The following is a 15310-nucleotide window of genomic DNA, read 5'->3' as shown; positions in this document are numbered from 1 at the left end:
AACACCAAGAATCACCCCTCAAAGGCCCAAGTGCCAAACCTCACACCTAGATACATCCAGGCACTTCCACAAGGGACCTGATGATCCAGTTGTGGTAAGGGCCTCAGAAAGCATGGTGCAGTCCTCAGTTTGTAGATGTGGAGACTGAGACCCAGTGAGAAGCCTGACATGGTCAAATTATATTGCAAACAATTCCATTCTTGGAAAATCATCTTTAAAATAAAATATTGTCCACCTAGCAGAGTTGGCAAAAGCATTTCTATAAATGAGAATGTGGGTCAGTAGCAGTGCAAGAAGGACTTTGAGGACTTTGAGGCTGCTGCTGCTATAAAAAAAACACTGATTCTTCACTTGGGCCTACAAATGTCAAAAAACTTGACATCTGTGCCTCCATTTTGCATTTGTCTATTTGGCTCTGATTCCAGGATCCTTTGCTCTGATTCAGGAACAACAGGTCTGATAGATAAAAATGTAATGAATCAAAACTCTCCCCCAGGCAACTTTCTTACCACCTCCCACAAGGCCCTGCCAGACCAATCCTGAGACCATGATCGACCAGATCACAGTTTGGCCAAGACTGCTTGCCTTGCACGTTTCTGGCTCCCTTGTCTATTTAATCTGGAAGCTCATGTCAGTACCCCCCAAGACAGCGAAGCCTTGGTCCCCTTTGTCCAGTATAGCTATGCCGATTGGTGTTTCTTTCATGCTTTTCACTATTCCTCTTTCCATTTAGTTTTTAGGGTAAGTGACCAGATCTGATTTGTTGGGAACCCCAGAGTTGGTCCTCTGGCCTACAACTCTAGTAACATCTATAGTATAGTTAATGCAGATAGGAGAGGCAGTGTCTCCTAAGAGCTACGAAAGCAAGTCAGCCGTGGAAGCAGTATGATTTTTCTTAGAACTTTTACCAATTTTTACTTACTAGTTTATGAATAGAAAAGTTCTTATTGAATTGGGGTTATTTCTAAAACAATCAGATCCACAGGCAGAAATAATTCTCATAAGAATTCTGCTGTGGCCAGTAGCTTTCCTATGTTCATATAGGAATACACGACCAGTGTAACTCCACATCAGGTACAACCACAAGAATGGGAGGTTGGACTCCATATGTGTATGATATGTCAAAATCCATTCTACTGTCATATATACCTAAAAAGAACAAATAAAAAAATACAAAAAAATTCTGCTGTGGTGGACTTCAGCTCCCTCTCATCAAAGCCGGAGAGGAGATCTCTTAGTGGAATGCCTTGCCGGAAGGAGGGCTTGCCAGGGCCACCGGACCCCGACCCTCATCATCCACGTTTAACCCAGGGCAGGGGTTCACCAGGGGAAACTTTGAGGATGAATTTGTTTTTAAAATCTGTAGTGAGTTCAGGGCCTAAAGGAGAAGTGAAGTTGAGAAATCTCATCTGAAGAAGGGAGAAAGAAAGCAAGGATTCTTCTATGTATATCTTCCAACTCTAGATCAAAAACAACGGCTCTATGTGTAAATGGTGTCATAGGAGAAAATAAAAATGGAGTAGCAGTATTAGTTCAGGACACTTACATGAGAGCCAGGAGGCCATTGCTGGTCAGGTTTTAGGCATGTCCACATTTACTTTCTTTGAACTGGGCTGCAGACACACCCATCAGATAGGCAGAGCTGACCTTTTCGTTTGTCTGTTGTTGTTTTGCAGTACTGGGACTCAAACATGGGGCCTTGTACATGCTAGAAAAGCCTCTACACTGAGCCATACCCCCAGTCCTTTTTAATTTTTATTTCGAGGCAGGTTTCCCTACATTGTCCCAGCCTGGCCTCAAACGTGCAGTCCTCCTGCCTCTGCCTCCAGAGTAGCTAGGATTATAGGCTAACTGACCTTTGGACTGGGCCAAACCCTACTTTCCTGGACGGGGTCAACCTTCTGTATGATAGCCCCTGTCCCCAGGCCACCCAGAGACAGGCTGTTCACAGTCCTTTTCTTAGAAGGTAGCTTCGCCAGCCCCTGTCTTCATTTCTGACTAAGGAGCAATGTAACCACCAACCCCCTTGCAGTCTTAGGTTGTACACAGAGCTGCCATTTTCCTTTGAACCTCTAAAGACAGTTCAAGGCTACCTGAGTTTGTCTTCCACACTGCAACCCTAACTAGCCCCAAAGAAGTGTAACTTTTCTTTGCCTCCAACAGCCTAAATTTTGTTTCTGTTGACATTCTAATTTCAGAATCTATCTCCAGAGTACTCTTCCTGCTTGCCTCTTTCTAGGAATTTCGAACCCAGTCATTAAATGAAGAGTCAGCTGTAGGACAGAGAAGCTGCAGAGTCCAAAACCTCCCCCCACATAGACTGTGTTATGGGGAGGGAAACAGGCCTGGAATAATAGGTTAAAAGATTCGAAGAAGCACAGCCAGGGAACCTCCAGCTGACTCAAATTCTAACATTTCATAAACCCCTTCTAAAATGTTCTGCAAAAGAGGTTATCTAACCAATATTTGACAGCTATTGTGCTGGCATAAGATATTTCTGTTTATTGGTCTTAGTTTTCCACTGAGATAAGACAATTTTCAGCTATTTAAAATCTACCAATAAAAATGTTTTAAAAAGAGCTTCTCTTAAAGCATAAATTAGCCTATTGCTCAGTAGTGAAAAAAAAAATGTAAACTCTTGGTACATCCAACAAGACTGATGTGCCACCAGAGCATTATTCTTACTGAGGAGCAAAGTCAATTCCATAAGATCGTCCTCCATATGGCTCCACTTGTATAACACTCTCAAAATGGCAAAACCAGGGAGACATAAGCTGGATTAGTTATTGCTGGGCACAAGAAGGCAGTGAGTGAGTGTGTCTCACGTGTAAGCATGAGAGTTAGGGTTGATGGAACAATTCTAGATCTTGATTGTGACGGTGGTTACATGGCCCTGTACAAGGGATCACATTGCATGGAAATCACGCGCACAAAGATGTATGCATGTAAAATGGAGGAAAACTGATTAGGTCTGTAATCTACCCACCAGTATTTTACCATTATCTATTTCAAAGTTTTGATATTGTATGATGTCAAATGAAAGCTACTATAAGATTTCATCTCACTCCAATCAGAATGACAATTATCAAGAATACAAGCAGCAATAAATGCTGTTGAGGATGGGGGGGTTGAGGATGCTTATGGGAATTTAAAATGGTGCAATCTTTATGGAGAGTAGTATGGAGATTCCTCAGAAAACTTGGAATGGAACCAGCATTTGATCCAGTTATCCCACTCCTTGACTTATACCCAAAGGACTTAAAATCAACATACTACAGTGAGGGAGCCACATCAATGTTCATAGCAGTGCAATTGACCATAACTAAAATATGGAACCAAACTAGATGCCCTTCAACAGATGAATGGATAAATAAAATTAAATTAAAACTTCACTCAGATATGTCCCCTACGTCAGAATGGCAAAAAACTAGGAGTTCAGCACCATCTTCTATTGGATTCATTTGGGAAACAGATATCCTCGTACTTAAGAAGTGGGAATGCAAGATATTACAATCTCATAGAGGGTTGTTTGGAGAACACCAACAAAATCAAGGTGTACTTAGCTCTTGTCCCACAATTCTACTCTTAAGAAAACTCCCATAGACAACTCTGTTCCAGTACAAATCATCATAAACCATGAGAAAAATGTCAAAAAAAGGGTACAATTATTAAGTCCATAGTAGAGAAAAAATAAAAATAATCTGAAATGCTTAATTTATATAAACAAGGCAATTAAAAAAGAAAATGTAAGTAAAAAAGAGATGGCACAAGTAGAAATTAAGTAGCAATATTTAAATCCAGTATATTAACTGTTAGTGACCTAAACATAAGGCAAACATTGTCAGACTATGCTAATTTTAAATATAAAGCACATACAGCTAAAAAGTAAATCGATGATAAAAGATGTGCAAACTCCAACCAAAGGAAATCTCCCTTGACTATATAAATATCAAAGTAGACTTCAAAGCAAGCAATATAACAGGGAATAAAGAGGTTGTACATGACCATATAATATGTATTACATATGTTACATAGTATGTTGCATATATAAAAAGCCTAATATAATCACATTGTGTGCATTCACTAAGTATACATGCATTTGCCTGTCATTATAGATGAGCCAGTGAAGAAGATATGCATGCATGTACATCGGTTCTTCAGAGGAAAGGAAACAAAAACTAATAGAACTAATGTTAGTAGAACAAAAAAAGAACTAATAGAACAAAAAAAAGAAGATATTTGTGATTGGAGATTTCAATTCCTTTCTCCGTAATTTATAAAGCACATAGACCGAAAATCAGTAAGATATTGATGATGTGCACAGTGTTCCACCCAATGACAGCAGAAAGCAGTCTTCAGACACACATTACTAATCAAAGGAGGCAACAAGCCAGGGCCAGAAAACAAGCCTCAACAAGCGATAGAAAGTCAAAATCACATGGGCTCTTCCCTGACCACAGTGGAATTAAGTATAAATCAATAACAAGGATTTCAGGAAATTTTTCAAATACTGAGAAGCCAAACATCTGACCTACAAATACAACCCCTGGGTCAACCATGAAAACACAGTGAAAAATCAGTTCATATTTTGGACTTGATGCAGATGAAAACACAACATTTCAAAATTTGTGGGAATAAAAGCAGTGTTCTGAGGGGAATATATGACTTTGGGAGTTTGTATTAGAAAAGCTTCATAATCAATGGCTTAATTTAAATAAGGTAGACACTGAAGAACACACTAAATCCTAAGGAAAGGAGATAGAAGTCATCTGGATATGAAAGGAAATTTTTTTAATAATATTTTCTCATTGTATGGTCACGTACATATAAAATCCAAAGGACATATTCAAGCCACTAAAAGTAATGGCTCATATTTTTGAAAATCTAAAAATAATACCAAAAAATCATGAAATACTTAGGAATATATTTCATGAAGTATGTATAAAACTGAAAACTACAGACATTACTTTTTAGCTGGAGTACTGAGGCCTAACGCCAGGGGACACCCTACCATTGTGCTACATCTCCGGACCTTTTTACTTTTTGACGCAGGGTCTTGCTAAATTGCTGAAGCTGGCCTCAATTTGCAATCCTCCTGCCTCAGCTTTCTGAGTCACTGGAACTATAGGCATGTGCCACTGCACCCAGGCAGACATGTCCAGCTCATGGATTAGAAAATGCAGTGTTAATGGCAATTTCCCACTAATCTATAGACTAAATGAAATTCCCTGGGACAACATATAACCTTACACCTAGCTGGGTAGCTATAAGCCAAAACACAGAAGTATGAATATTGGTGAAACTGTGGATAAATTGAACCTCGTTCACTGCCAGTGAGAAGGAGTCACTTTGAAAAACCATCTGACCAGTTTTTCGAAGTGTTAAACAGAAGTCTTAGACAACCTAACATGCACCAAAACAACATAAATAAAAGCACACCTCTGAACAAAAACTTGTACATGAATATGCCAGCATTGTTCACAATAGGCAAAAAGATGGAAGAACTCAAATATCATCACTGGATAATAGATAGATTTGTCAGCATTAAAAAATAATGCAATATTGGCAGATGCTATATTATTGATGAACATTATGCTAAATGAAAGAAATCAATTACCAAAACATTTAAAAAGTAAATTTAACAATTTTCAAAAATATGAAACCAAATCTAGAGAGACAGAAAGTAGGTTAGGGAAAGCCCAGCACTAATGGTAGGGAAGATTGGGGGAAATAAAGAGTGAATGCTAAGGGATACAGATTTTTCTTTTGGGGGTGATGAAAATATTCTAATTTGGTGATGATCAAATTTAGCTGTGCTTGCACAACCCTGAATATGCCAAAAACTACTGAATTACACAAATGGGTCAATTGTGATATTGTAAATTAAATCTCAGTAAGACTTTTTCTGGAAGTATTGTCCCAATCAAAATCTTAGTAGACTTTTTTGGCACAAATAAAGAAACTGATTTTTAAATCCATATGGAAAGCCAAAGGACATAAAGAGCCAAAGTAATTTTGAAAAGGAGCAAAGTTGAGGAATTTATACTAGCTGATTTGTGCTACCTGATGTCAACTTTCTCTGAAGCTGTAGTTACTGAGGGTATTGATCCAGGGAGAGTCAAATCACAAAGGTCAATGAAATAAGGAGAGTCCTAAAAGAGATCTCCACACTGTCATCAGATCCACTAATTTCCACCAAACACACAAGTGTATTTTGGTGGGATAGGATCATCCTTTAAACCAATGGTACCAGAACGGCATCTCTATATGTAAGTAGGATAAACACTAATGTTTACTTCATACCATATGCATAAATAAACTCAAAATGAATTGTATATAGAGCAAAAGCAGAAGTTAAACTTCTAAATCTTCTTTAAAAAAATGGAGGAGAAAACCTTAATTATTTTTCTGTTGGGCAAATGTTTATTTAACGGAGAAAAACACCAAAAAAAAAAAAAAAAAAAGCACAAAATAAATTTAATTTTATCAAGATGAAAAGTCTTTACTCTTCAAAGGATGGGTCAGATATTGGAAGAAAATATTCATGACACATATGTCTGATAAAATGTAAAGAACTCTTAACATAACCAAAAATAGAATAATTATGAGATTTGAACAGATACTTCATACACAAAAATTCAAATGGTCAATAGCCTCATGAAAAAAAAAATGTTCAAGACCATTCATGATCAGGAAAATGCAAATGAAAACTATCATCAAATAAAACTATACAACCACATAATGACTAAAATTAAATAAATTAGCACAATATCAAGCATTGGCAAGGAGATGGAACAATGAGACTGGGGACTGAACCCAGGGTTTCGTGTATGTTAGGCAAATACTCTACCACTGAGCCACATCCCAACTTAGCTGCTTGAGCTCTTATATTGGCAGTGTAAAATTCCAGTTTGGAAAATAGAGTAGAAATTTATTATGCAGCTAAAAATACATCTAAACTGTTCCACTCCTAGGTATTTTCCAGGAAAAAAAAAATTAAAGTATCTGTCAACACAAAGACTTTTTTTAATACTCATAGCAGCTTTCTTTGTATTTATTAATAAATAGGCAAACTGGAAATAACCCAAAGGTCCAGGGATATGTGGTGAATGGATAAAGAAATTGAGGCATATCCATACAATTGAATGCTTCTTAGCAATTTAAAAAGGAATGAATTACATTTTACTGGCTGAAAGAAGCCAAACTCCAAAGGCATGTCTTTTATATGAATTTCTAGGAAAGGTCAGTCAGAGCTGGATAACAGAATGAAACCAAGTTGTTGCTGAGACTGAGAAAGAAGGTGAAGTGTGAGTAGGTCCAATGTGGGATGGGGCACAGAAGAATTTAGGGAAATAATAGAATTGCTTTATATCTTGATCATGGTGGTGGTTACACAGGTGCATAGACAGGTCAAAACTCATGGGAATGCATTCTTAAAAGCATAAAGTAACTAGGAAAATAAATAACAAGAGATAGATCTGGTCTTTGTGGTAGGGGGGACCTACAACCCTATATTAAAAAATATGAAGAAATTCTAAGTATATTAAACAATACATCAAGATAGCAGGATTCAATACCACTCTAGTCAGAATCAGTTTCCCCAGCTCTCCACTAAGGGGCTTGGAAATAGACCCTGGGACCATTGGGTTTTTCTTAGTGCAGAGGTCACTGAATCGTGAGGAAGTAACTGACCATCTCAGGAGCTCTCTGCATACAGTACAGGAAGGATCTTGATTATGGGAAGTCTGGGAGGATGAGGACAATAGAAAAAGAAAGTAGAGGACTCCATAGAAGACACTGAGATACGGAGGAGAGATAATCATCACTGCAGAAGGGTTCCAAAGGGCAGGGATAAGGCAAGAAAGCCCTCTCGCCCTGCCTCCATGTCAGTGCTTCTCCATGTCAGCAAAGCCTTTCAGAGACAAGGATCAACCAATCTAGATGCTCTTCAACAGATGAATGGATAAAGAAAATGTGGTATATATACACAGTGGAATATTACTCAGCCATAAAAAAGAATGACTTTTTATGATTTTGCAGGTAAATGGATGGATCTGGAGACACCATGCTAAGTGAAATAAGCCAATTCCCAAAAAACCAAAGACTGAATGTTCTCTCTGATGTGTGGCTGCTAACACACAACAAGGGCAGAAAGAACAGAAGTTCATCGCATCAGACAAAGAGGAATGAAGGGACAGGAGGGTGGACATGAATAGGAAAGACAGGAGAATGAATTGAACATAATTTTGCTATGTTCATATATGAACACACCACTAGTGAAACTCCACATCATGTACAATCACAAGAATGGGATCTCTAGTTAGAATAAGTTATATTCCATGTATGTATGATATATCAAAACACAGTTTACCATCATGTGTATCTAAAAGAACAAAAACAACAACAACAACAAAAAGAAACAAGGATCAAATTCTAGCTGCTTTGGATGGAGGAAGGAAGTTTCAGCTCCTCAGAAAGAAGCTGGACCCTGGGACAGAGAATATCATAAAGGAGAGACTAACAAAATTTGGAAGGCACTCTAAAAAGAGTATCCAAAGAATGCAAAACAAACTAGGAAGCTGAAAGGTGGAGAAGCGGCAGCAGGCAAAGACCAAACAAGACTGAGCAGGAGGCCGTGTTACAAAGGGTCCAGAGAGCCCAAGATGGTACTTAAAGGATCTGGGTACAGTTGACAATGGAGACAAGCAAAAATGAAAATGTCGGTGACCACAAAATGGGAAGAGCTGGAATTCACTGGGAAGTGGTGAAAAGATATTCCAAGGAGCCGGGAGAGAAAGACTCAGCAGCTGACGTAGGATGAGCAAGAAGGGCACCAGGCACTGTTTCTGAGCATGAAGAAGGGTCCAGCCTGGCTGTTAATCAGTTCCTAAGACGCCAACTGTGGGAAGGGACCCAGGCAGCTCTAGACAGCACTGGCATATTCTAAAGCATTTTACATGTACTTTTATGCTCTGTTTTATCTTAAAATAGGAATGGACCCTAACACTCCGTGGGAACATCTGCCTAATCCGCTGTAGGAAATGATTCCTATTTTGCTCTGAAATCCTCTTATTAGAGTGAAGGGGACACCCCCGAACACCCAGGAATGAGGAAGCTGGTTTGCATAATCAGAACCTGCAACACTTGATACTGGAAATTTTCATCCAAAGTAAACTTTGCCTGGGGAATAATAAAGTCATGGAAATTCATGAACTACATTAACTCAAATAATGTTTAAGTAGACTTGAAGGGAAAACATTTGTTTTGGGGTACTTTTAAAGTGAGACAGCACAAAAATAAACAGAAGTGACTATTCATTTATGGCTTTGAGCTTCAACTGCATTCACACTTGAACAGATAAGAGAGCAAAAGGGGAAGTGCGGGTTACAGTGAAGCCAGACGCAAGCTTTGACCAATGCATTGACCAATGCACTTCTTTGCTCTTCCTTCTCTTTCTTTCTCGATGTTCCCTCTTTTCTTACTTCTTATGATTTTCTTTCTCTATTTCAGCTTGCATTCCTTACATCTTGGGCACTACTAGACACTGTGAGTAATTTTATTCTTGATTTTCAAAGTCAAAGGTTTAGTGAGGCCGGCAAATTATTCAACTATCATGCTGGCCATGTGCTGTGAAGAACTCTCATGAAGTTGATTTTGTAATCCCTGAGGATCTGCAAATTGGAATGAAGATGTTGAAGAGGAAGAGCACAGCAGAAAGAAGGAAAGGAAAAAAAGAAAGAAATTTAAAAAGAAAGAAATTATTTTCTAATGTCAAAAAATATCTTACAGTTGTTATAACCATTGTACTAAGAATTTGTTATTAGCTCCTGCTGGTTGCATATGTCTGTGCTATGCATTGCACTAGATATTTTCCATAGTTTTCCTTGAATATCCAGTACACTTGAGGCTGGTAAGTGAGAAAGCTGAGATGCAGAGATGCAGAGAGATTGTGCAGATTCACAAGAACCAAAAGATCGTAGAGCCAGGAATGTGTGCATAAAAAATTCCCAAAAAAACAAAGGCCGAATGTTTACCCTGATAAGTGGAGAATGATATATAATGTGTGGGGGGGGGGGGGGGGGGGGGAAGAATGAAGGAATTTTGGATTATGTAAAAGGAAATGAGGGGGGGGTATGAAAAATGGTGGAATGAGACAGACATCATTACCCCACGTACATGTATGATTACACGAATGGTATGAATCTGCATCGTGTACAACTATAGAAACGAAATGATGTACCCCATTTGTGTACAATGAATCAAAATGCAGTCTGTAAAAAAATAAAAATGAATAAATAATTTTTTTAAAAAACTCTATTCTTCCCATCTCAACCTCATTTAAACTTCCCATTCTGTGTAAAGTACAGATAAAACACCCAAAATGAAAATGCTGATAAGGATTCCAGAGTGCTTCCCAGGAAGAAAGAGTTCTGTATGTATACCCTCTCTTCACACACACACACACACACACACACACACACACACACACACAGAGATACACACACACATGAACAGATCATGGAACTTTTCAGGATTATGATTCTATACTTGAAATTTCAAATGATTCCTTACATCATATTTTTATATTACCTAGCAATAAGACATAAGCACCTGCTATGCTCTGAATATCTGCACGCCCCCAACTTTGCATGTTAAACTGAAACCCCTCCGATGATATAGGCATTGGGACCTCTGGGAGGCCTTTAGTTCCTGGAGGTGGAGTCTTTGTGAATAGGATTAATGCCCTCGTAAAACAGACCACAAAGAGACTGCTCCAGCCTTTGCCCATATGAGGACACAGCTAAAAGGTGCAATCTATAAAGAACAGACCCTCACCAGACGCGGAAACTGCTGGTGCCTTGATCTGGGACTTCTCAGTCTCAAGAATTGGGAGAAATAAATGTGTATTTATTAACCTCCCCAGTTTATAATTTTATTATAACAGTCCCAATGGGCCAAGATGGCACCATTTATAACTACTGTACAGTTGGGTACAAATTATCTGGGAACTTTTAGTTTTCTTCTTGTAACTTAAAGTTGAAAGAGATCTTATAATTTAACACTTGCTTCATATTTAAATGCCACAGATTGTTTAATACCAATGAGTATAGACATAGTAAAATCCACATCTAGACCTAATAAATTTATACTATCACGAGCAACTAGTCACTTTTTTCCATTCTTTACTCTACCTGGAAGGACTTTCCAGAACATTCCAGGTTCTTCACTTGAAATGTCTTCACTTTGACCCTTCTCACTTGAAATACCTCCTGCTCTTTCTTCTCTCAATTTCCAATGCCAACTAATGCCATAGGCAACTTCAGCATAGCTTAGCATTGAGAGAACTGAAGAAGGTATCATACCCCCATGCAGTCCAGTTAGGTGGCAAGGCAGAGGAGAAAAAGCTGACTGATCTCAGCTGAAGACAGAATCCTAGACAACTAATAACCCAGTAGGTAGCTCAAAAAAATGCTTGTTTGGGGGAGCCTTGGCGCCAAAATGAAAAACTGACTAAGCAAGTAATTTTGAAGTCAAGAGTTTTAATGGACTGAAAATAAACTATTACATGCAAATGGGATTTGCTCATCAGCATTCTTTCTGAGTCCTGAAATAGTTTCCTGCATAAAAGACACTAACCATTAGTTGGAGTCATTATTATGTAAATTTGAATTTAATAAAACTGATTTCCTTTAAGTTCTAAATTCTGCACTTTTCATGATCCCACATTATAAAGACTGTCCTAAGAGCAAGCTTCCTGCTGTGTGAGTCAACTTCCCAGAATTTTGTAAAGGATATTTGTGTTTCTCTTACCGAAAATGGTGTTCCATGGACCCTTCAAAGCTGGAGTTCCTGCACTTTGACCCGGTGTTACAAAGAAGTCCCTGGACAAAGGGCATAACGCCCCGACTGGGCAGATCACGGGGTTGCAAGTAACCTGGACACAGATGCAAGGAAGAAATGAGGCCATACACCTGCTACCAGAAATGGAATACCTATTAAGTTAGAATCATAACGTGTAATGTCAAATTATTATATTATTAACCCTTTTATTACTTGGAGGACTCCATCCCAAAATGAAAACCCTTTATACTAAACACCTGTCCCCCAGGGTCTGCATACTTCCCTGTTCATGGAGTGGCAACACCTCTGTTGTACCGCCAGGTCCCTCAGGCAAAGCCCTTTGCAAACCAGTCATGGATGGAAAGAATAAGAATAGATGCTTCTTTCCCATCTCTTCTAAGTTGGGACTATTAAAGTTTGGGCAAAAGTTCCAAGTTTAGTAGAACTTGATTTCTGAAATGTTTAATTGTATTGATAAATATCCTATAATGCAAAACTGGTTTTCTTCACTGGATAGAATCAAAGACTTTTCAGGACAAACATTGCTACAATGAGTGACCTTCCTTCATAAAATACTGATCACACATGCCCTAATCCCACCTGCCCTTCACTCCCCAGAAGGGTGGAAACAGTCATCCCCTGATGACTGCGGGCAACTTGGACATTACTGATCACTATGCTGTAGTGCATGAAACCCTGGTGACAGCCAGGTGTCTGGTTTGATCTGGGAGATTATCTCACTTCCTAAAATGTGGAGACATATTCTGCCTAGCATTTAGCACAATGCTTGCCCAGAAAAGATATTCACTAAATGTTTGATGATTGAATCAACGAACAGACATTGAATGAATGAATGAATGAATGAATGAATGATGAAAAATAAATTTTTAGACTTTTAAGCTAATGGGAAAATGTACTTCTTAGTAGACCCATGGCCCAGTGTTCTAGAATAGGAGACCTTAAAGGGACTACAGGCCAAATCTCAGCGAGCAATAGAAGGGTCATTTCCCTAGCATTACTTCTGTGTCCCCTTTCTCTCAGGAATGTGTCAAGAATGGTAGCAACCACAGTGAGGTAATGGGTCCGAGATTGAGGACTCTAGCCCTGACCCAAACACACTTGTTTCCTACGTGGACCCCCATCATGATACTTTTATTACTGTATTCTAATGGTCTATCCCTCCAGCAAACTCTGTAAAGGCAAGGGAACACCTGGTTCACCATTTTATCCTCAACAAGGTCTGGGACACAAAAGGCACTGGATACATATTTACTGAATAAATAAATAAATCTACAAAATAGGAACTCAGTAAAGCTTTTTTGCTTATCCTAAATGGAGGCTATCCCAACGTGCAATACATAATGCGGTCCTCAAACAACAAAGAGCTACTAGGGCCATTTCTTTTCCTGTACATAAAATCTAAATATAACGGACAACCTATTTTGGACAAATCTCCAATATTCTATAATCATTTATTCAAGAGAAATTTGCAGAGTTGACTACTTTATATACGTCTCAAGTGGCATAGTAAAATAGAAACAGAAAAGGCTATTATTTCTCAAGGGATGTTGCTGCTGAGGATTCCAATCAGAGAGACAAAATGGTCTGACAGATGTTCCCAGAGCACAGGGAATTATCAGGGATGGTTTATCAGAGCATCGCTGACATGACTGCCATCACCATGGCGTCTCCACTGTCTCCACCAGCACTTCACCGTCAATACCATGTTGTAAACTGAAATGCATTTCCCATTTTTAACCTCTTGTTCCACTTTTCCCACATTTAAATGGCTTATGCCCCTAGGTCCAAAACGATTCAGTTTAGTTGCAAAGATAAACCTGTCTGCTAGATTGAGCAAATGGGTGACTATCATTTTTAACTAAAAAAAAAAAAAAAAAAATCTAAATTGCTGCTTATGGGCTCATACCTCAGCTGTATTGCTACTGTCAGAATGGAACACTATTGATTTATTCCACTCACGATTCAGCATTGATGAAGAATGGAGGAAAGAGTACTCTCGTATTTCTCTGAAGGTCTGTAATCCAAAAATCATATTATAAGTGCAACTTACAACTGTCTCTATGTCTGGGAGGTTCTTGGAAACGAAGTACTGTCAGAATCGTGAACAGGATACAAGGCCAGAAGAATTCCGCGAGGGAAAGGACCTGAGGAAATACATATTTTTAAAAAGTGCTGGAATAAATTGCAAAGCATTACAATAGTTCCATCTCCTGAAGGATGGTTGACAGGTCAGGTCTCTTTTTAAATAAAATCATTGTCACTCCTATTACAAAAACCACTGGGACAGAAGCTCCGTGAGAGGTCTCAGTTCATTTGTTACCTCAACCCGATCCATGCCTATATCATCTCCTGGTCCTTCTCACAACAGACCCAGTTTCTGGATTTTCCAGATTCAATCAAGAAATATTTATGTGTTCAAATAATTTTTTTTTCTCTTCACTGACTTTCTTGAGATTTGAATAAACTTCTAAAATTGTTGGGGTCAAATCTCTAGACAAAGACTATCCAAAAGAGCTACCAGGAAAAGAACTACAATATTTGGAACAAAACTGAATTTTCAAAGAGAAGAGAAAAAGAAATACTATTGACACATGGAATGTGGTTCTTGCTTTATTGATTGCAGTCCATATGATTTTACAAGTAAGTGTACAGCCAAACACCAAACAGGCCAGGCATGGAATTAATTCACACAGCAACCTGAGAAGATGCAAGGTTAAGAGTGCTCAGTCAAACACAGGAGTGTGTCTCACTGTTTCGGACCCCAAGTTACAATTCTCTGAACTAAGGAGAACCTCTGGGCTCTTTGGCTCCTTTGCAGCTTAAACTGCCATTGCTGTCCCCCTCCCGTGGTGATCCTCCTCTGTAAAGTGCAGGCAGCAGATCTAAGTGTGACCACGTGAGTGCACACCTAAAACTTCAGGCAAACACAGGTGGAAGAGTAGTTCAGTCCCTGATGTAATTAAAGAAGAAAAGAAATCGCCCTCTTTGAAATAGTGGATGAGGTCTTGTGCCAGAAAATACAACATGATAAAAACTTCCCCAGACAGCACTGAAACCCAGTATCACATATTCTTATAACAGAAGATGGCTGCAGGAGGTCAACTTCTGGTTCATGCTTAAGCCAGAAAGAAATGTCAGGAACACTCAGAAGGCTGCAGCTTATTTAAATCATTTGGTCATTCTCTGTAAGAACTTTTAAAATTTATTAAGAGGATTGGGACAGGAGGTGGCGAGGAGGATTCTCTAATTAATTCTGGCTGAATATACATAGGCAATACAGAAAATGTACCTCCTATTAAACAATGATGTGTTATCGTCAAGAAAAGTACGACAATTTTTTTCATTCATTTTTCAATGACATTGATTGCTATTGTCAGCGCAAAGGATTATAAAGAAATATAAAATAATTTATAGACCTGAGACTCTTTTTTTATAAATTTATTTTTTT

General features: G+C 38.6%; 1 protein-coding gene across 1 annotated transcript in view; it reads right to left on the bottom strand.

The window, feature by feature from the left end:
* Positions 1-15310, bottom strand: part of ABCA13 (ATP binding cassette subfamily A member 13) — a gene marked incomplete at its 5' end in the record, with an annotated part of 484952 nt that overhangs the window by 451066 nt on the left and 18576 nt on the right. The window contains 2 exon segments of the mRNA XM_079150399.1: positions 11812-11935; positions 13913-14006. Of these exon segments, the coding sequence (XP_079006525.1) occupies positions 11812-11935; positions 13913-14006 (218 nt within the window).

This window comes from Sciurus vulgaris (genome assembly GCF_902686455.1).
Source record: "Sciurus vulgaris genome assembly, chromosome: 8".
Lineage (NCBI taxonomy): Eukaryota > Metazoa > Chordata > Mammalia > Rodentia > Sciuridae > Sciurus > Sciurus vulgaris.
This window is presented reverse-complemented; position numbering and strand designations above follow the sequence as displayed.